At 43.3% G+C, this 20,829-nt stretch overlaps 1 protein-coding gene across 5 annotated transcripts in view; it reads left to right on the top strand.

Moving 5' to 3' along the window:
• The first annotated feature begins 1,930 nt into the window (after positions 1-1,930).
• Positions 1,931-20,829, top strand: part of LOC102073106 (phosphatidylinositol 3,4,5-trisphosphate 3-phosphatase TPTE2) — a 37,310-nt gene continuing 18,411 nt past the window's right edge. For 3 of the 5 annotated variants that reach the window (XM_074535382.1, XM_074535381.1, XM_074535380.1), the window contains exons 1-18: positions 1,931-2,088; positions 2,696-2,775; positions 4,786-4,863; positions 6,918-6,965; positions 7,671-7,829; positions 8,240-8,359; positions 11,114-11,213; positions 12,022-12,085; positions 12,610-12,674; positions 13,237-13,297; positions 13,546-13,627; positions 13,709-13,797; positions 16,342-16,403; positions 17,334-17,414; positions 18,382-18,487; positions 19,103-19,200; positions 19,577-19,672; positions 20,138-20,208. In XM_074535382.1, the coding sequence (XP_074391483.1) occupies positions 1,954-2,088; positions 2,696-2,775; positions 4,786-4,863; positions 6,918-6,965; positions 7,671-7,829; positions 8,240-8,359; positions 11,114-11,213; positions 12,022-12,085; positions 12,610-12,674; positions 13,237-13,297; positions 13,546-13,627; positions 13,709-13,797; positions 16,342-16,403; positions 17,334-17,414; positions 18,382-18,487; positions 19,103-19,200; positions 19,577-19,672; positions 20,138-20,208 (1,595 nt within the window). In that variant the 5' untranslated portion in view covers positions 1,931-1,953. The other 2 variants (XM_074535383.1, XM_005482420.4) reach the window with 2 other exon arrangements.

Raw genomic sequence — 20,829 nt, 5'->3', positions numbered from 1 at the left:
ATCTCTTCTCTGTGATGCCCAGTGACCAGATCTGAGGAAATGATCTGAAGGTGTCTGAGAAGCTCTAGGCTGGATATTGGAAAATGGTTTTTGACCCAGAGGGTGATTGGGAACTGGACAGGCTCCCCAGGGAAGTGGTCACAGCACTAAGCCTGACAGAACTCAAGAAATGTGTGGGGAACACTCTCAGGATACTTGAAGTGTCAGGAGTGGGACAGCAGTTGGACTTTGATGATCCTTGTGGATCCTTCCAACTCCAGACATTCTGTGATTCTGTTTCTGTTACTTGCTACCACTGTCTGTACTAGACATTTATATATTTATACATATGCATATTTGAAGGGAAAACTTTCTCTTCAGTCTAGTGCTCAGAAATGTTTCCTATTCTCAGCACTCACCTTAAGGGTTTTATTTCTCTTGGGCAGGGAGCACCGGGGCAGGCTACGGCCGTCATTTACAGCATCTCCGCTGCCAAGCCCCAGCAGCCCAGGGAGCAGCGCTAAAAGCTCGCTTTGGGCTCCCTCTGGTGTCGGCCGCCCTGCAGAAAGCCTCCCCAGCGCAAAGCAGCCCGGGCCTCAGCAGCGACAGCAGCGCTGCTGCACCGCGGGATGCCCAGGGACTGCTCCTCGCTTGCTGGTTGGTAACGAGGTGGCGTGAAGCCTCTGCAGAGCACAGGGTATCACATTGCATTCTGGAGGCTCCGATCCTGCGAAAACCTAAATGCTCCATGCCGTGTGAAAATCCAAGTGCTCACTGGGATGCTCTGCCCTGGATGATGGCAAGAGCTGCCCCCAGGCTGTGGGGACTGGCTGGCCTGCAGCTCCTGCCCGACCTCGAGTGCAGCCCCTCCAAGCTGTCGTGCCATGGGAAAGGCACTGAGAGGCATCAAACCACAGCAGCAAAAAAGTTTACAAAAACTGCGAGGCTGGGACTCGGAAGCAGATAGTGGGGCTTGCTGGGGTCTGGTGGGCTGGGGCCAGTGTGACCCCACACAGAGCTACAGAATCGATTAGAAAATACTTGGAAAGTCTTGGGAAATACTTCAGCAATCATCGAGCCAAACCTATGTCTGAACACCCCCATGTCACTTAGACAATGGCACGAAGGTGCCATGTCCAGTCTTTCCTTAAACACCTCCAGGGATGGTGAATCCACCAACTCCCTGGGCAGTCTGTTCCAATGTCTAATGACTCCTTCTGTGAACAGTTTCTTCCTAATGTCCAAGCTAAACCTCCCAGCTTCAGAGTGTATCTTCTTGTCCTGTCCCTATATACTTGGGAGAAGACGCTGAACCCCACCTGGCTCCACCCTCCTTTAAGGCAGTCTTGAGAGCGATGTCTCCCGAGTTCCTCCTGTTCAGGCTAAATAACCTGCAAGGCACACCTTGTAGGACTCGTGCTCCAGATCCATCGCCACCTCTGCTGCCTTCTCCAGACACACTTCAGCACCTCAGTGTCCTCCCTGAATTTAGGGGCCCAGAATTGGACACATTACCGGAGGTGTGGCCTCACTAGTGCTGAACTCACTGCCCTGGTCCTGCTGGCCACGCTATTGCTGCTACAAGCCGGGATGCATTGGCCTTCTTGGCCACCTGGGCACACTCTGGCTCACGTCCAGCCGCTACCATCCAGCACCCCCAGGTCCTTTTCTGCCCGGCAGCTTTCCAGCCCCTCTGCCCCCGGCCTGCAGCGCTGCCTGGGCTGGTTGTGACCCAAGCGCAGGACCTGGAATTGGCCGTGTTGCACCTCACCCTGTTGGGTCTCAGCCCATCGCTCCAGCCTGCCCAGATGCCTCGGCAGACCCTTCCCACCCTGCAGCAGACGGGCACCCCCACCCAGCCCGGTATGGCGCACGAACGCCCCTCCGGGGGCACGGGGAGCCCCGCTGCCCGCCCGCGGCCTGTGTGGGCAGTGCGGGCGGTGCGGGGCGGCGCGGGCCGCCGGGGCCGTTATCATGGCAGCGGGCGAGTCCGCCGAGCCCAGCCCGGACCGGGCCGGCCCGGCCCAGGGGCAGCTGGACAACGCCGCCGAGCCCCATGTCCGCACCCCGGGGGCCATGAGGCGTGTTCGAACTCCGCGCTACAGCTCGGTGGGTGAGACGGGCTGGCGGCGCGGCGCGGAGGCGGGCGGGAGGGAGGGCCGGCCGGGATACAGCCCTCAGGAAGTTTAACCCAACTTTCCGCTGAGTCCACGGGGCGCCGGGGGCGGTGTCCAGGCTCGGCTTGGAGCCCGGCGGCCGCTCCGAGGTGAGGCAGGGGGAGGGCTCGGGGGGCTCTGAGCCAGCGGGGTGCAGCGGGACCGAGTGCAGGCCTCCCGTGCGGGCAGCTGGGGTGCGTCGGGAGGCGGCGCCCGGAGCGGCTTCTGCGGCTCAGCCCGCGCCCGCGGCTCCCCCGGAGGTGCCGGCTGGGGTTCCTCTGCGCTTCAGAGCTTGAAGCCGGGCGAAACGCCTCACCGTGAGGTACGGATGCTGTTATCACTGTGGTATGTTTGGTGTAGTCAAAAGCCCTTCATCAGAGGGCTGAATGCCTTGACTCTCACCAGTGTTACAGCTGAAAGATTGAGCTTTGTCAACCATAGGGGGAAATAGTGGAAAATGAAGCAGTAGGCTGGCTGTTGGGACTGTGAGGCTACTATAGGATGCTGCTATTCACAGTTTCTTGTACTGTCTCACTTCAACTCGGTGTGCTTCTCTTCAGGTCAGCAGAACAACAACAACAGCAAGCAAAATGACAGCTGTGAGGTATGAACAAGGGATCCAGCCAAGAGAATCAACTGGGTGAGTGAAATTAACTGTGCCAGCAAGGGGGCTTGGGATTGAATATGTACTGTGTCTTTAGATCCTTAGTGCTTAAAATACAACAAAGGGAATAATGATGAAGTGTCTGAATGTTATATAGCATAGTCTTTTTATCTCCCCTCTGCCACCAGTGCTGTTGTCTGAGAGGAGAGGTATCTTTGGGAGAAACACACTGTTTTGATTCATTTCTTGTAAGTAGTTAGTAAGTGATTAATGAGTACAAGGTCTCCATCCCTGATATAGTAAGTCCATGGTATTAATGTGTGTTCTCTTTTAGCATCCAGACTGTCAAGAGACTTACAAGAGTGTCAAGGTCTCTTGTAGAGCAAGGCTCTTTCTGTGCTTACTTTAAAAGCCTCAAATCTGAGGTTGTGCTTGTGCTCTGTATGGAGTGTGTGTGTGAAGGAAACAATTTCTTCTAATATGTCCTCCTTTTACTCTCTTCCACCCCCATAGTCAAAGCCTAATTGTAATAGCTTATGGCTGAACACTTGTTCTGTCTTGGGCAACAAGTAGATGTAGAATGATCAGCAAAACAAACTCCCTCTGAGGAAAGCATTATCTAGAAGTGAATTTTTGTGTGGGAGCACTATGGAAACAGTTCACTTGGGCTTCTGTTTTATCTTTGTGTTAAGGATTGTTTTCCTAACTGAAAACACTTTTGTTTCTCATTCTTTTTGTGGCATATTTTAATCACAGTAGAGGATAAGAAGGTAGCATTTGGTGCACACCATGTGTCTGCAAGTATAAGCAAGTGACCTGCAGCAAAATTGCTGCAGCAGTAGCAGGCTTTAATAAGTGAAGCATTTCTGCTGTTCAGTAAGTGTGAACACCCAAGTGAATATTCTGTAAGAATGGCTGGGAAGCAAACCTGAATGCCTGTCCATCACTAAAGCTTTGCTTCAGCTCTAGGAACAAAATGAGGCAGGTTTCACTGGAAACACTGGAGCTAGGAAATGAGGCTTGAATGCTAAAATTGCTACATCAGAATAATTCTCCTCTGAGCCTGATACTGAGTGCAAGTGGTGGAGCATCAGTACTGGCTCCAGAAACTAGGAGCTAGGAATGATGCTAGGAGAAGCATCATTAAACTTCTTGCTTGAAAGGTGGTTAGCCCAGACTGCAGCAGCAGTGCTGGTGCATGGGTCTGTTGCGGACGATGAAGGATATTTGAATCCTCAAAATTATTACACTAATGCTTCAAACATGCTAGGCTGCCTCAGAACAGAATGGAAACATCAATTTTGAATGTGTGTGTGTAGCTGTTCCTGGCCATGAAGCTGTGAAACCAGAGGCAGGGCCTCAGCAAACACTGTGGCTGTGCTATTATGCATCACAGTATTTCTGTGGAGAAGACTGAAATAAGGCTCCTGGATTTTGATGCCATACTTTTTCTCTGAAATTGTCATGTGGCCTTCAAAAAAGCAAAAACTTGATCTGAAGAGACCCTTTTAAGGAAGTTATGGCAAGCAGCCACTACCCCAAAAAACTGCTGTTCTAGCACTAGCTCAGCTGCTGCTCTGGTCTTCCAGTTTCCGGTCTGGTATCCTGCTCTGTGCAAAAACATCTCTATGGTATGGCTTTTCCTGGTGAAAACATTAATTCTCTGTACAAGAAGGTCACTGTAACAGTATTAATGTCATTTGGACTCTCTGAAGCCATTTTGCGTATGCGTATTTCTGGCCTGAACTGTTGAGTCCTTAGCAGACTCGTGGATGCCCTGCTTCAAAACCCTTTATCCTACTGCTGAACTCATCTGTCTCTTTTTGGGCGGAAAAAGGGGAAAACATTTGAGAAAGGGTCTGCTAATAGGAAATAGATCAGCATAACCAGGGGGTTCAGCTGTGTCAACATGGGGGAAGTCTTTCTTCCTCTGGCTCAGGCTGCTGTTCACTTGACAGTTAATTCTTTTTTTTGGAGCAACAAATCTTAGCAATGTACAGAGTTGACACCTCTATCAGTGTGTGACTTGTATTATTTCTTTGCCAGCTCTGCAACAACTGAAGAGGCCACAGTAAAGATTGATAACGGTCGTGATGAGAGTAATGAACCAGACAGCTGTTCCAAGTAAGCTAATGATAGATCAATTTCTTTGCTTACCCCCAGAAGTGGAACCTGATGAGCCAAAATAAGAAGGCAGGTGGCTTGTTGAAGTAGAGATAAGCCCAGTAAAATGCTTAATATTGACATTTCTTCTAGTACATAGTGAAGACAAATAAATTGTGGAAGCCTCTTTATCCCTCTAGAGATAAAAGTCCAACCCAAGAACACAAGTCCATCATATTATGGAGAATGGGTAGTCCACACCACATTGATTAAATTTTCCCAAGGGAATGAGTTTGTGGGAGCACAGAAGAACAGGTGCTGGTGAGCCAATGAGGTGAATGAGAACCTGAGCATAAGAATAAGCATTGTGGCACACATCAAGACTAAGTTGTCTGAACCTGCAAGTAGTTACCTCTGTTCTTGAAACAGTTATTGCCTGACAGTGTTTACCACACCATTACTCTAACAGCAAACTTAGTCGAGTCAGTGGCAAGCGCTGCAGCTCAGGAACAGGAAGCCTAAGCCTGTTATTTCCGTTAGTCTATGTGAGAACATGTTTTTCTAGATTTCAGAATTTACAGAAGTATTTTACTGAAGCTCTAAGCTAATTATGTAATCAAATGTGCCATGTTTCCTTCACCTAAGATGTTGGCAGGCCAAATTGGAGTGGTGTGTGTGTATATTTTGGTCTCAAGTATACCTAGTTAGAGGTACTTGTCCACAGACTGTGGAAGTTGAGGTCGTGGTGTCTCCACTACAATTGTAGGTTTGACTGGACAGACATAGACCAGCAAACCATTAGTGTCATTATTGCAATGTTTCCTTAGATATTCATTCATTCATTTTCCTGGCATTCATAAATAGCAGGAAAACCCTTCTATATGTTAAGCTGCCTTCAGGACAAGACATGTCATTACATACTTGACTTCTGTAGGAATAGTGAGTACTATAACCCACGTGTCTACCTCCAGCTTAAGAATGCAAATGTTTGCTGGTTAGACCTTGTACCTTAGTTTAGAGTAAGAACCTAATAATGAAAAATGTGGGTTAATTCAGTAACCTCAGCAAGATGCTGCCTCAGCACTTCAAAGGTACCTAGCCTTCTTGTCTTAAACTGAGTTATTGAAGTGCACCAAATCTATCAGTACTTTTTGTCAGTATGTTAGAACTAATGGAAGTCCTGCTGTTAGTGATATGCTTGTAAAAAGGTGTTTTCCTCTAAGTGTCTAAGAAAAGACTTGATGCTTACAGTAGTTATCTTGGGATTGCTTAACAGACAGGCAGTCTGTTTTTTCACTCTCAGCACTTGAGTTTTTCAGGTTCTACACCAAGAACTTCTACCTTAGTTCTTGCTGTAATCTAAAGAAGCTTTGAGCCAGAAAGAGTTACGTAAAAGCTTTGTTCTAAACCAAAGGGCTTAAAGCATACCAAAGAGGCAACAAAATCTACTGTAATTGGGAACAAGAGCTGTGACCTTGCCAGGAGTGAAGATAATTCTCACAAATGGAATAACTTGGCTTCAGAACACTTTTTCTTAAAAGATTATTTGGATTTTCAATCTGAAAGCCAAACTGATGTTTCTTTTTTAAAGTAGAAGTGGGATTTCTATTCCTCTTTTCCGAAGGCATGGGAGCCGTTAACAAGTGCAGCTCTTTTCAGGCCTGTGAAAAAAAATGGTCTGATACAATAAGATAATATATGGAACGAAATATATTAAGAGATGTTTGTCTTCCAATCTTCCTTTTGACCAATATAAACCCACTTCTTGTAACTTACTAAGCCAGAGTTCAAGTGTCACTGAAATTGTGACATGGAATAATGTTATGGATAAGTACATACTGCTGTATTTCTAGGGTCTGGAAGCTGATGAATACGTTTTCTAACAAGTGATAAAAGCACTGTTTTCAAGTACTCTCTTAACCTATATACTTCATGAATGCAACTGAGTAATCTCATTTTAGAGAAGCTACTACTGTGCAGAATACTAAAACTAAAGGAATGTGAACAAAAGAATGTAACAGTGCACTTGTGGCTGATGTCTGTAGCAAAATGTCACTTGTCTTGATGTCTTGCAGTGCAACTAGAAGAAAAATTGCCCCGTTTGTGATGTCATTTGGATTCAGGTAAAAGCTTGAGCTTGTAATGATGTGGGAAAGGTAGCAATAGTCCTCATTTCTGGAGTAAGATCTTAAGAACCTATAAACATCAGCAACTCCAGCTTGCTTTGTCTGAAAGTACTGAATCCTTTGTCACCCCCAGGAAACGTAACTTGAGAAAAGTACTGGAATTGAAATATAAGACTTAAACAGATATGACTACATTCTCCAAGAAGAGCTGAAAGTCAGAACTGTAAATGTCATTGTCTTGGATAAAACCTCTTTAATGGCTTGTTCTTGGTGGCAGCCTTTGAACAAACAGTTGGTCAGTTGTGTGTAGTCTAGGTGCTGGGACAAGGCAAGCCATTAAAGACAGGTATTTTTAGGGACTGTATTAAGTCATGAGAGGGAGGGAAGCTGAGTAAGGTGAAAGCAGAAATGATACTTGTATGCCTTAAATCATTCGGGTTTGCGCTGCTTCTAGGTTGATGTGAAATCATAAACTAATTACTAAAGCTGTGTCTGAGATAAATATATGGTTCCACAGAGATGATGGCCTCTGTGCATATCACTTAAAATTGCAGCTGGAAATCTTCAGCTTCTAATTAAGCAGGCATCAATCTATGTAAGAGATTACACTCTTGCTGGAACAGCTTAGAAGTCAGGGTTTGTGCTGTTCAGATACGTGTTCATTCCTACCTCTCAAACTTCCTTGTATTTTTCTCTTTGCAGAGTATTTGGAGTTGTACTTATCATTGTGGACATTATAGTTGTGATTCTGGATCTGGCTATCAGTGAGAGGAAGAAGGGTACAGAGATTCCTGAAGGTGTTTCCCTGGCAATAGCACTCTTCTTTCTCATCGATGTTCTCCTGAGGGTGTTTGTTGAAGGGTAAGACATAGGCAAAAGTTAAGTCCCTGTGGCAAATCGTCAAGCTAGGAAGGAAGCAGAACTTCAAGCTTGAGCTATGAGCTTGGTGTCCTGTAAGCTGATTGTCTGGCCATAGATAATAGCCACGTCTTTTCTTGGCTGTGTATGTTGGTGGCTACCCTTCTATAGAACAACCTTTAAGTATTTTCAGTATAAGTGAGCACCTGGAAGCTACACAGCTTTGCCATAACTTGTGTGTAAATCAGGGCTAAGATTGCTTTCTTAGTGAGACTTCAGTGCTTAGTGTCAAGAAAAACTGCAGGAGAGCTTTTCTCGAGCAGTAGCTCTGTATAGATTGTTCTCTTCTTGGAGATATAGTTCAGTCTTTACTACCTGTAATGGCATCTGTCTAAAACTATCCTTGGTTTCAGCTTCAGGAACTATTTCCAGTCCAAACTGAATGTTTTGGATGCGTGTATAGTGGTGGGCACCCTGTTAATTAATTTGACATACTGCTTCTTAGATGTTGATGCAGTAAAGGAGATACCAAGGTAAGAGTGGCATGGCAGCTGGTAAGTGTGAGCTCTTATCTTGATAATCTTCTACGAATTTTCTTGGGCACCTTTAAGCCAGATTTGTGCATTTGAGATCACAGATGGGACTGTGGGATGGGATAGTTTGTCATGGTGCAGACCAATGAAGGATAGACACGCACCTTCAATCTGTGGTTGTGTTGTAGGCTGTCCCTGCCTCAAAGGCAGAGGGAATCTGAACATACTAGTTGAGGTAACTGGAAGTGGGGCCATCAAATGCTCTGACTCAAGCACTTTTTGGGGAAGGGTGTGCTGTAGCCCTAATAGAGAGGAGGGTCTGAAGAAGGCAGAAAGAGTTGCATTATTGTAGCAAATGGAAGGGACAACAAAGGGAGGATCTCTGTCTAAAGGATCTTGCAATAGAAAGAGTTGCCAAACTGTCTTGTTTCCTTTGCTTTGCTTTCCCAAAAGCCTCATGGTAATATAATGCTGGATTTTCCAGCCGTGCTCTGGGGAGAGGAGACATGCTGTTTAAGTGCATAAGCTGCTTCAAGTCCTGTTTCCTTCTGATTTCTGTATCTTGATCAGATGATAACCTGTGAGATGAATCTATTCCTGATGGAGACAGAACTACAACTTTAAGATGAGTTTATCTGCACTAGGTTTGACTTAGAGAAACTTTCTTACGTGAGCCAGGGGAAAGTTGAGCTCTTTAAAAAAAAAGTTACCCCCTGCCCCAAATTCAGTTACTAATGGGCATAAGTAGGGAACATTTCTTCTGGAACATTATTCCAAAAGGAAAGAAAAAGTTTAGTTATTGAAGAATCCAGAGTTGGACAAATATCTATAAGTAATAGTTTTCTCTTAAAGTGCTTGCTAAACCTGGATATCAAGAAGTAAAACTGTCAAAGGAGTGGCTTTTGCAACCTAGTTTCCTCTTAGGTTGTCTTAAACAGTGATTGGAGTTTTTAATTATTACCTTCCATTTCTATGGCCACATTTTTCTAAAACAGCTTTCATCTTATAGCAGCACCCAGATAAAGGAGGGGAAAAGAGCAGTGTGGCAGGGTTATCTGCACTCTTATCTCTACTAGGCTATGCTAGTAGTAGGCCTGATCCTACCCTGGCTGTAGATCTGTGTGTGCAAGTTCTTTGTATTCTGACTTGCTGAAGTTGATGGGAATCTAGAATAGGTTTTTGGCTCACATGAAGAGGACTTCACACTGCTGTTCTCAGAAGACACTCAGCTGGGGCATACCATCTTACCCATGCAATTTTTGAGGCCCTCTGTGAGGCTTCCCTTGTTAAAGGCTCTAAAATGGTGTTCTGACCAAAATATTGCTACCTGACAGTAGATGATATCTCAGGTTTGACCAAATCCCAAGTCTTTAGACGGTGTTCATCCCACCTAACACGGCAATAGTGTCGACAAAATCCAATTAATTCTCAGCAGCCTTACTGGGGTTTATCACTTTTCTTTTCTGAGTCCTTCATCAAGAAGCAAACAGTAATCTTAAAGCATCTGATATATCTCAGAATAATTAGAATTTGAGCAGCTTTTTTTGTGGATGAGAACTTATATATGACAAATGAAATTTCAGTGACAGACCATAAATGTGCCCTGATGGAGGAATATGGTTTCTCTTTCTAATCTGGTCTAGCTGGGTGTGTCTAGGGGTGAGTTTGTTTTCTTGAAGTCTGACCTATAAAAGGACTTGGAGGAATGAGAGCTGGATATCAGTCTGGGAGCTAATGCTTAACAGGCTGACTTCCTTAAGGGCCTTTTATCTTGAAGAGTTGCTTCTCAGAGTTGTGGGGAGAGGGGTTATGGAGGTTTCACCCCAGTTTTGGTTCATCTCATTTGCTGCTAGCTCCAAGGAAATTCTGTTTTGAAAACAGGAGGGTGTTACTGAATTTGGAAGAAGCTCAGGGAAAAACTGAAACTTTCCTCCAGATATTCAGGACAACCTTACCTTGTTGACTTTAAGCTCCATATCAGTGGGGGGCAGACTGTGAGCAAAACTGGAGTTTTGTCACCCTTACTGTTGGTATTCACTAGCATTTTTACACAAATGTATCAAAACCTAGAATGTGTGTGTGCTGCCTAAAATGTATGCTCACTTACCTCCTTAAGGAATGAATTGAATGTTAGTTTGCCCTGAACCAGGACAAACCCCCTAGGAGTGTGGGAAAGCAGCTGCTCCTGTTCAGTTGTTTTGACAGAACCGCTCACCTAAGCTTCTTTCCTGCTTCAAAGTTCAACAATAGTTCAAAGTTCCTCAAACCAAACCAACTGTTCAGCTTGCTGAATGATTAAACACAGGATATATACTGATTGGTTCTCGGGTTTCTTAATCAAGTCATGATGTACTTGGCCTGTCTAGCCTATTTTTAGTTATTTTTCAGGTGGCTACATATGCTTTAGTGCGGCTGCACACACTTAAATGTATAGTTAAGAATAAGCTTCAAGGAACAAAAACTTGGTGATAATAACATGGGTAATGTTAATGGAATTTGTTGCTTTCTAGCCAGAGGTGCCTGTGGAAGTAGGGGATTTCCTAGTTCTGCTAGCTGTTGAGAACATGTACTTGCAAAAAACCCTTAACAATAAACCCATTATATTGTATTTGTTCCAAAATCAGCCTGAGATGTCCTAGTTCAACATATGAAACAAAGTTTTAAACTTTCCCTGAAACAGCTTTTAAACAGCTTTAATCTTTGCCTGTAAGTTTATTTGTGTCCATTTTCTTCCGTGCTGAATCTGTCGTCTAGAATGGTTATTTTCCTCCGAATCCTGAGAATTGTCATCTTGATAAGAATATTTCGTCTGGCTTCGCAAAAGGAGCAACTTGAAAAGGTGACCAGGAGAATGGTAAGTTGGCCTCTTAACATATCTAGGCTACTTAATAGTAGTTTCCAGCTCTTTGTTCAGGCAGCATCAGTGGTAAGTAGCAAGACTGACCATGGCCTATTGGTCTGCTATTGCTGGTGTTGCCCCAGCAGCATATCTGTTCCATGTCCCTGACAGGGCTCTGGAGCTTTGCCCCCAGCCTCAGTAAAGCCTTGTCATTCTTGGCTTTGTTCAAGTAAGCAGCAACTTGACCTGGCATGTCAAAGTGATTGCAACACCCCGTGTGTCTAAACTGACAGTTTCTAGCTTGTGTGGCACATAGACTCTTTTCCCTCACATGGGGGAAGGTAAGAGTTTTAATGTGTCTGATGCTTTATTTTGAGTACAAACAAAGCAATCTAGCTGAAGCCCTATCCACTGTCAATGCCTCTTATTTTCATCAGGGGCATTGAAGTTGTGCTTTAAGCTTCAGGTATGTCATATTGTTTAGGAAGAAGCAATCCTTAACTTTATTCTTTTTCCCTCAGTTTTCAAACAGTCAAATAACAATGATAGATTCATGCTGCAGTATTCACAGAATCTGCAGTGTTCTTTTTACTAGAATAAATTTTGGTATTTAAGGGTAAAAATTCTATACAGAGCTTCTACCTAGAAGTTAATACTAGGAATTTGCTCTTGGATAGTGCTGTAGTGAAGTGAGGCTCTGCTACTCAAGCTAAACTGGAGAGTCTACATGATTGAATTTTCCTAGTAACAGGCAAAAATTGATCATCGTTGGTATTCTTGTGGAAGATTAACTCTTCTTCTTTTTTTCTTTTTTTTTTCTCAGGTCTCTGAAAACAAAAGACGTTATATGAAAGATGGCTTTGATCTGGATCTCACTTATATTACTGGTTTGTGGAAACAAATGTCACTTTGCAGCATGTTATGTCCTGTAAAGTCTTGTTTTACAGTTAATAAGAGCTTGTAATGAATTACAGACAATGTTTTAGACTCATGAAATTTAAGTATGAAATCAAACCAGGCCTACTCCTTTCCTGTGGGATTTTGAAATATGGATTCCTGACTGACACTATTCTCCAGAATTATCCTTCTGGGAGAGTTGTACATGCTGTATGTAATGATAGAAATTTATCCTAGTTCCCTAGGCCTAGGGAACCAGTGTTGGGAAACTACTTACAGTATTTTTGCTTCTGATTCTTTGGAGACTGACACCTGATGGTGGCTGATGCTTTGGGAAGCATTATTTGTCTTGCTCTAGCTATGCTAAATGTAGAGGAAAGCCTACCAGGAATGGGTAATTGTTCTTATAATTAGGGGAAGAATAAGACATTTCATAAGGATGTTTCTCAGTCATGTAGTTCTTATGTGCAGGGGGTCTTCCTGCTGTTACTTGTGATTGCTGTCTTCTCAACAGATCGAATTATTGCAATGTCATTTCCATCTTCTGGGAAGCAGTCTTTCTACAGGAATCCCATAAAGGTAAAAATCTTACCTACCAAATTCACTGTTTCTGAAACCTGCTTCTATTATAGGTTCCCACTAATTTACATGTGGCCTAGATTATGTCAGTCCTAGTTTTGCTGCCTTTGCTGGTTGGAATGACTGGTGATCTGCACTGTGCTGCACTGCTTATGTTGTAGTGTCTCAGCTAAACCTAGTGGTTTTCTCTCACTGGGGACACACCAGTGTGTCAGATGCTCCTGTTCTTTGGGAATGTTTTGAAGAATCAAGGTAGTTCTGTCCCAGGATAGTAATGGTGATAAGATCTGTTAATCTAAATAAAGTTGCTTTAAAGGTCCGTAGACATAATGTCCTTTTTAGAGCTCTGCTTCCTGGTATTGTAGAAACATATATAGGGCCAGGAAGATAGCTGCAGTAGTACTTTTATTCCAGATGAGAATGAGCTGCCAGGTTGGAAAGACCTGCTTTCCAAGTGCTTTTCATGAATGCAGTTGTTGATCCTCCCTGGGGGGTGGAGGGTTGAGGTGGCAGTGGAAATAACAAGTAGAGCACTAACTACTCTAAACTCATTATTGCTTAGGAAGTTGCAAGATTTTTGGACACCAAACATCCAGGCCACTATAAAGTCTATAATCTCTGCAGTAAGTATGTTTAGCTGCTGACTATATTTGAGATAAAATTTAATGTATAAGTGAAAAGTATGAAACCAGAAGCTAAGCATGCATGGCCTTAGCCAAGTTACCTCTGTTTTTTTTCATTCTAATGTCTATTAACACTACTGTATTTTAGACACTAGTACATGCTCAGACCAGCCCTTCTGTGTTACAAACTACTTTCTTTGTTACAATCCTTCTCCCCTCCTGGCATAACTTCAGATCTTTCCCTATAGGTGAACAAGGCTACGACCCCAAGTACTTTCACTACAGGGTGGAAAGGATCTTCATTGATGACCACAATGTCCCAGCACTACAGTGAGTCTTGTAAGAAATACATACCTTGTAAGAGTTCTATGTAGGCATTTGCCTTGATCCACTAACTTTCCTCTTATTTAGGGACATGCTGAAATTCACTGCCAGTGTCCGTGAATGGATGAGTCAGGATGAGAAGAATGTTATAGCAATTCACTGTAAAGGGGGCAAAGGTAGGATGCAATCTGTGTATGCTACAAATAATGCATCTTTGTTATTGTAGCTTATTTGATTAAAGTTTGGCCTTAAACCATACTATGAGATGGGTTTACGATGTAATGTGACAAATACTGCAGACACTGTGATGATTAGCATGACTGCAGTACTCTGTTTAGTATTAAACAACCTCATTTTTAGGTAGTCTAAATTGGTTCTTAGTCTAAGCTGTTAATATGTCTCCTAATGTTCTAAATGTTCTTCAATAACTTTTTGGTGTTCTGGTAGCTGGGACAGCAGTCCCCCACAAGAGACTGGGGATAGGGAGGCTACAGAAATTGCTACTATTAAAAGTGTTAGGCTGCTGCTTTGGCTTCTGGTAGCCAGTCACCCATGCTGAATATTGTGCACTGTAACGTGGCTCAAACTATTTATTATTTAGGTTGGAAAAAGGCCTTTAAGATCAAGTCCAACTATTAATCTAGTACTACCAGATGTACCACTAAACTGTATCTCTCAGTGCCACATCTGCACATCTCCAGGAATACCTCTGGGAGTGGTGATTTGGCCACTTTGCAGGGCAGCCTGTTCCAGTGCTTGATGACCCTGTTGGAGAAGAAATTTTTCTTAATATCCAATCTAAATCTTCTCTGGGACAGCCTGAGGCCATTTCCTGTCCTCCTATTACTTGTTACTTGATGGAAGAGACCAACCCCACTTCACTATGACCTTTACAGTGAAAAGGTTTCCTCTGAGCCTCCTTTTCTCTATGCTAAACACTCTCAGCTCTCTCAGCTGCTTCTTGAAGTCTTGTGCTCCAGACCCTTCCCCAGCTCTGTTGCCCTTCTCTGGACACATTCTAGCATCTCAATGTCTTTCTTGCTCTGAGGGGCCCAAAACTTAATGCAGGATTCAAGGTACAGCCTCTCCAGTGAAAAGCATAGAGGGACAATCACTGCCTTGGTCCCACTGGCCAGAATATTGCTGATACAGCCCAGGATGCCATTGGCCTTCCTGGCCACACTCTTGATTCATGTTCAGCTGCTGTCAACCATCACTCTCAAGCCTTTTTCCAGTGGGCTTCTTTTCAACCAATATTCCCTGAGCCTGTAGCACTCTGTGGGGTTGTTGTGACCCAAATGCAGGTCCCAGCCCTTCACTTTATTGAACCTCATACAATTGGCCTTGGTCCATTGATCCAGCCTGTCCCTGCCCTCCAGCAGATCAACACTCCCACTCAACTTGGTGTCTTCTTCAAACTGACTGAGGGTGCACTCAGTTCCCTTGCCCAGATTGTTGGTAAAGACATTAAACAGAACTGGCCTCCATCCTGTGCCCTGGGATCACCACTAGTGACTAGCTGCCACCTGGATGTACCTGCATCCACCTCAATTCTCTGGGCCTGGCCTCCAGACAGGTTTTTACCCAGTAGAGAGTGCACCCGTCCAAGCCATGAGCAGCCAGTTTCTCCAGGACAATGCTGTGGGAAATGTCAAATGCTTTAGAAATGGTGTCAAAGGCTTTACTAAAGCCCAAATAGACAACATCCACAGCCTTTCCCTCATCCATTAAGTGGGTCACAAGTGGAGTTCTTGTTGATCAAGCTGGACCTGCCCTTCATAAATCCATGTTGGCTGGGCCTGATCCCTGGTTGTGCTGTGTTTGTTGTGTGATACCACTCAAGATGGTCTGCTCCATAACTTTACCCTCTAGAATGTTCCAGGTACTGCTGGATCTTAAATCAAGATACACATGATATAAGGTGATAGAGTACAATGAAGTGTTATGGAAACAAGAATAGTGAAAGCTGACAAACATATGAGCTAACCTGCAGGTGCTACCTGAACCAAAACGGTGGTGTGGGAGCTATTGAAATGCATAAATATCTGCAAGTAAGCCAAGTTTCCCTGCAAATATCTGCCACACCTTTAGCCACCTGTTGTTACTAGTGCAGCAAATACTTGGCTTAAAGTAGGTGGTTACTTAACATTAAATAGTTGCCCCCAGGTGGAGCTCTGTCTTAAAAAGTTTTGCAAAACTGAATGTTGAAACTACCTGCAGGTCAAAACCAGCTTGAAGAACAAGTGTGGGGAGGGCGACTTGACCTCTGAGATTTTTAAATAAAGAACTGAAACTATATTCGCGTCTTCATGCTAGCAGACTTGATGGCTTCTCAGTAGCATTGCAGGGGAAACAGTTGGGGCAGAGAAACAACTCTTGACACTTTACAGCATTACAGTTACAACTATAAACACTTAAAAGTTTTAGTTTATAGCCTCATTTAGTAGAGCTTGACTCTGTTTCCTGCTGGAGTATACAGATACTGACCAGCTGCCTAAGTGTCTCTAGTAATGAAAATGTGGGGACAAGGAACAAGTTGATACCGTAAACAATACTACACACTGTGGTATCTTGTCTTTAACTCATTCGTCTCAGAAGTACTTGACTACTTGTTTGTCACTTATAACTCTTGAAATAGATAACAGGAGATGACTTCACAAAAATAATCCCAAATACCTTTGAACTGCTCTAATTTAACTTGCATTGTATGTCTGATACAGGCAGGACTGGAACAATGGTCTGTACTTGGCTCATAGACAGTGACCAGTTTGAGAGCGCAAAGGTAAAAACTGCTGGGTTTTTTTTTAATATGTTTAGTATTCAAAATGTCCTCTTAGGATTTATTGAATTGGTGAGATGCACTAATACTCTGCAAAAATTCTATACTAGAAAAAGAATTCTCTGAAAAGTCTGGTTTTAAAAAAGTCTCGCTACAGTGCAAATTCTGATGGAGACTATTTGTCATCTGAAAGGAGTGAGAAAATAGCATTTAACAGGTCACCAACTTGAAGGGGTTTTTTTTGGAGGAATAATGTGTCTAGGGTGTTGAGCAACAACTTAAGCTGTAGGTGACTTCTGAGCAAACTCTCCCAAAGATAGTATCACTAGTTTTAAGTGGTTTTAAGCAATTTTTTTCCTAGTCTCCCTCCAAGTAGTGTGAGGCATCAAGAATTGTCTTGTTTTGACAGCCAGCATTACAAAAGGAAGCTCTTCTAGGAAAAGGGAGAAAGATCAAGTCCCAGCCAGGACAGGTGCTGATGCTGCTTTAGTATCCCAGGTCTGATATATCAGCTGGAGGCTGGGGATGCAGAAGGCCCAGCACACTCAAGGTAGTCTGGGCAGACTGTATATCCATTTAATCACTTGCTTTCCTCTGAGTTTGCCTTGTGAAGATATGAGCTAGTGTTCAGCTTGGTCTGCCACAGACCACTTGAGAAATACAAATGGTTCTAAAGCAATTGCTTGAAAGTTTTGTATTGCTCTCCTTCACTCTTTCATGAATGACAGATTTATGTGTCTGACCTCCTAATTAGTACCTTCTTCTTGGAGTTAAAAGTCTCCTTTAGAAGGTACCAGAATAATGATTGCATATTTCTACTTGCATTCCTTTACTGGACTTTAGTAGTGTAGTTGCAGTTTAATATCTGCTTCTCAAGAAGGAGAATGGTGGTGGGATGGATAGTTTAACCCTTGAAATTATTATTCTGTGTAGGCAAGTTTGGACTACTTTGGGGAGAGGAGAACTGATAGAAGCACAAGTACCAAGTTTCAAGGAGTTGAAACACCCTCACAGGTAAGCTCATGCAGGTTCAGAGAAGTAGTCAAACCAATACTAACCCTGTGAGTGCTTTTGCTGCCCTACCTCCCCTGCCTTGTTTCAGAGATGTAGGTTCCTATTACCTGCATAACTCTTGAACTTGCTGTACTCTTTCTTTGAGAGCTGGAATATGAACGGCTGCCAGGGTTGCCCTGCATCTTTCCCCTTCTCCTTATACCTTTCTCTGATCTGTAGTATCTAGGATAACAACAGAATTCTTGAGATTGGGAAAGCTTTCTGTCCAGCCCTGCTGTTCAAGCAGGGTGACCTGGACAGTTGTGTCTGGTCAGGTTCAGAATATGGGCACAGATGCAGATTCCACAGCATGGCTGGGCACCCTCACAGGAGTGGGACTGTGAGGCAATTGGACTGCTAACAAGGATGCACAGAAGCCTGTGGTGGGCCTGGGATGGGGCCATAGCACTGATTTGGCTTGTGTGGAGAAATGCATCTTCTGCAGACTGCATTCACTGGGAAATACTACACAAGTTTTTGCCTCAGACCACATTTTTGCACATCTTGATTTACTGTTCTGCGTGATGCAGAGTTGGGAAGTGAATCTTGTGATGGGTACTTAAAATTGCTGGTATAAAATGGAAGTATAGCTGTCCTTCAATAAAATGAAAATTTCTAGTATGTTTAAACATTTGGTCTCATAAGGCTACAGTATAAAATATCCTCACTTCCTGCTGAACTAAAAAGTACAGAATTCCTCTTAAAACATGAAATTTAAATGCTGTTTAAAAATGTAGATGTTGAATTTGACTAGAAGATTGTTTCTGCAGGGAAAGGGAAGGAGAGTAATTGTCTTTCTTCTTAGCTTTGGACTTTGAAGAGCTAAAAACTTGGTGTAAAAGAAGCTATTTAAATCCTATTTCCGCCTAGAATTAATCCATGGTGGGTACAGAAACTGCATAATGTGTCTGGGTTTTTTGCATTACAGAGTAGGTATGTTGGGTATTATGAGATCCTGAAAAACAAGTATAACTTGGAACTCCCACCAGAGAGACTACTCAAAATAAAAAACATCAAAATCCACGCTATACATGGTAAGAACTCTTGTATTTGGGCATTGCTCTATCTGGTAATGGTTTCCTATTACAGGCAGCTGATAACTGTCTCTCTTGCTAAGCCCATGATTGGAAGGTAGACTTATTGGGATTTGAGAATTTAAATGACAAAGAACAAAGAAGAGTATTTTGTAGTCAGTTCCTCTGATGTCTGACCAAATGATGGCTTACATACAACCTGCCCTCTTTTGGAAGGGGAATAATTTTTTCAGTGAGACTAACTCCTGGTGTGGAACTGGATCCACTAATGTATCTTTAGATACATGCCTGTTACAGTGCATGTGTGCTGATAATCTTGATCAAAGGCTGGAAGTTCATCACTCCTTGTTCCAGGGGTGTTCAAATTGCTGCTATTGTTCAGTAAATGGAACTGGATTTTACATTAGCCTGTTCCCCTAGTGGGGGGAACTTCAAAATGTAATTTTCAGCCACTGAATCCTTTTGCTTACCTTTAGCCTTTGAATTCTCTAGAGTTTTGAGCAAGACATTCTGGAAAGAATGCAGTTTTGAATGAGATTGCACATGGTTTTCATGACTACTTATGTTTCCAGCTAATGTCTGTGCCTCTGGTATAATGCAACACTTTGTTCCTAGGAGTTGGGAAGGGCAATGGAACTGATATGAAGGTGCAGATAATAACAAGGAAGAGAATTGTACTACAATGTGTATGTGGCAATCAAAACAACTGCAGGGTGAGTACCATGAAGACACACAAGTGGAGTCACAGAAGCTAAAAGCTGATTTCTAGGTTACAAGTGTCTTAGTTTTGTCCAATATTAAATTTCTACCTAGTCTAATTAAATGGATGATGTAAATTCCAAGAGGACAAAAAAGCTAAACTTGGCCAAATCTTAGGAAATGTAGTGGTGAGATAGTGAAAGATTTCCCTGGGAGTCCTTTAGATGCAAATAGTTCACTCTGTCCTGAGCAGCTTGAGCTATTGTCTGTTATTCTAGCACTGCTGTTGTATTTGTGTACCATGAATGAATAGTTAGGTCTTGTCATGAATTGGTCCCTTGTCTTGCTGCAGAAACTTTCATAAAACAAATTCTTTATTCTGTTATCCAGCTTTTCTTTGATTCTGAAAGTGACACTGTAGTCATTGGCTTGGAAGACTGCCCTGTTCTAAGTGGTGATGTGAAAGTCAGATTTGAATGCAATTCTGTAAGTACACCAGTGTGAGTGAAGACCTTCAGTTGGGTATGGGGAGAGGCTGCAGTGCAAGCTGCAGTGGGTCCTGCCTGGCTGGGCAGCACAGGGCAGAATCTGTTCCTTCCCAGTGACTCCTGCTGTGTCACTGTGCAGTGAGGGCTGCAGCAAGTGCTGTAATACCAGCCTAGGCAAGCAGGGGAAGCACCTGGCTGCTCAAACAGCAGTACAACCAAGGCATTTTAGTTGGTACCTGCTGCTCCTGACCATGTGAGTCTCACCTCATTGTATTGAACGACTTGGTACTGAAATAATTGCAGAGAAAATAGTGATCTGTGTATGATATGGGGCTCTTCAAGTGTACCGATTCTGACACTGTAGCTTTTTAAACCAAATAAGTGAAAAAAAGTGGGTACCCTTGCTCTACAAACCAAAGTTCTGTTGTGTAACACAGTCCTTAAACAAGGTGTTTGTGTTTAGGCACTTCCAAAAGGCTATGATGGCTGCCCATTCTTTTTCTGGTTCAACACTTCCTTTATTGAAAATAACAGGTAAGGATATTAGTGAATGCCTTCAGATCCTAACTTCTGGTGTCTTATAGAGCTGAAAGATCATAAACATAGTACTGAAAGCTGAGATAGTTCAGCCCTGATCAGCCAGCTAATTTTCATGTGGGTACTGGTCTTTGATCCTCGGCTGTAACTTGTGAGCTGGCAGTTGCTCATGCTGTGACAACTATTTTAAACATATGGGAGCTTTTTATCTTAACTTAAACCACTGGATTATTTCCTTGGTGCTTTCTAACCATTGTTAATGAATTTGAATTAAAAAATGTAATGCTAACTATTCAAATCTGCCATCCTCTATAGATAGTATGGTTGCCTGAGAAGCAGGATCTCAGTAGCTTAGCAGGGAGATATTAAGACCACAGTTAGAGGTACTGATGCTTGGGATCACAAAGAAAGGCCTTCTTATGGCTTCTCATGCTCTTGATAAAGTTAGAAATTACTGTGATTTTGCTTGCAGAGACTGGAACTCCTGGAGAAGCTCCAGCTGGTGAAAGTTGGGGCTTCTCTGCCTTGCTTTGGGAGTGATGTAGAAATGCAAAGACAAGAGAGCCTTATCTTTGGTCTGCCTTGCTTGACAGATTTAGGTAGAGGAACAGTGAACTT

Source organism: Zonotrichia albicollis, chromosome 2, assembly GCF_047830755.1.
Source record: "Zonotrichia albicollis isolate bZonAlb1 chromosome 2, bZonAlb1.hap1, whole genome shotgun sequence".
Lineage (NCBI taxonomy): Eukaryota > Metazoa > Chordata > Aves > Passeriformes > Passerellidae > Zonotrichia > Zonotrichia albicollis.
This window is presented reverse-complemented; position numbering and strand designations above follow the sequence as displayed.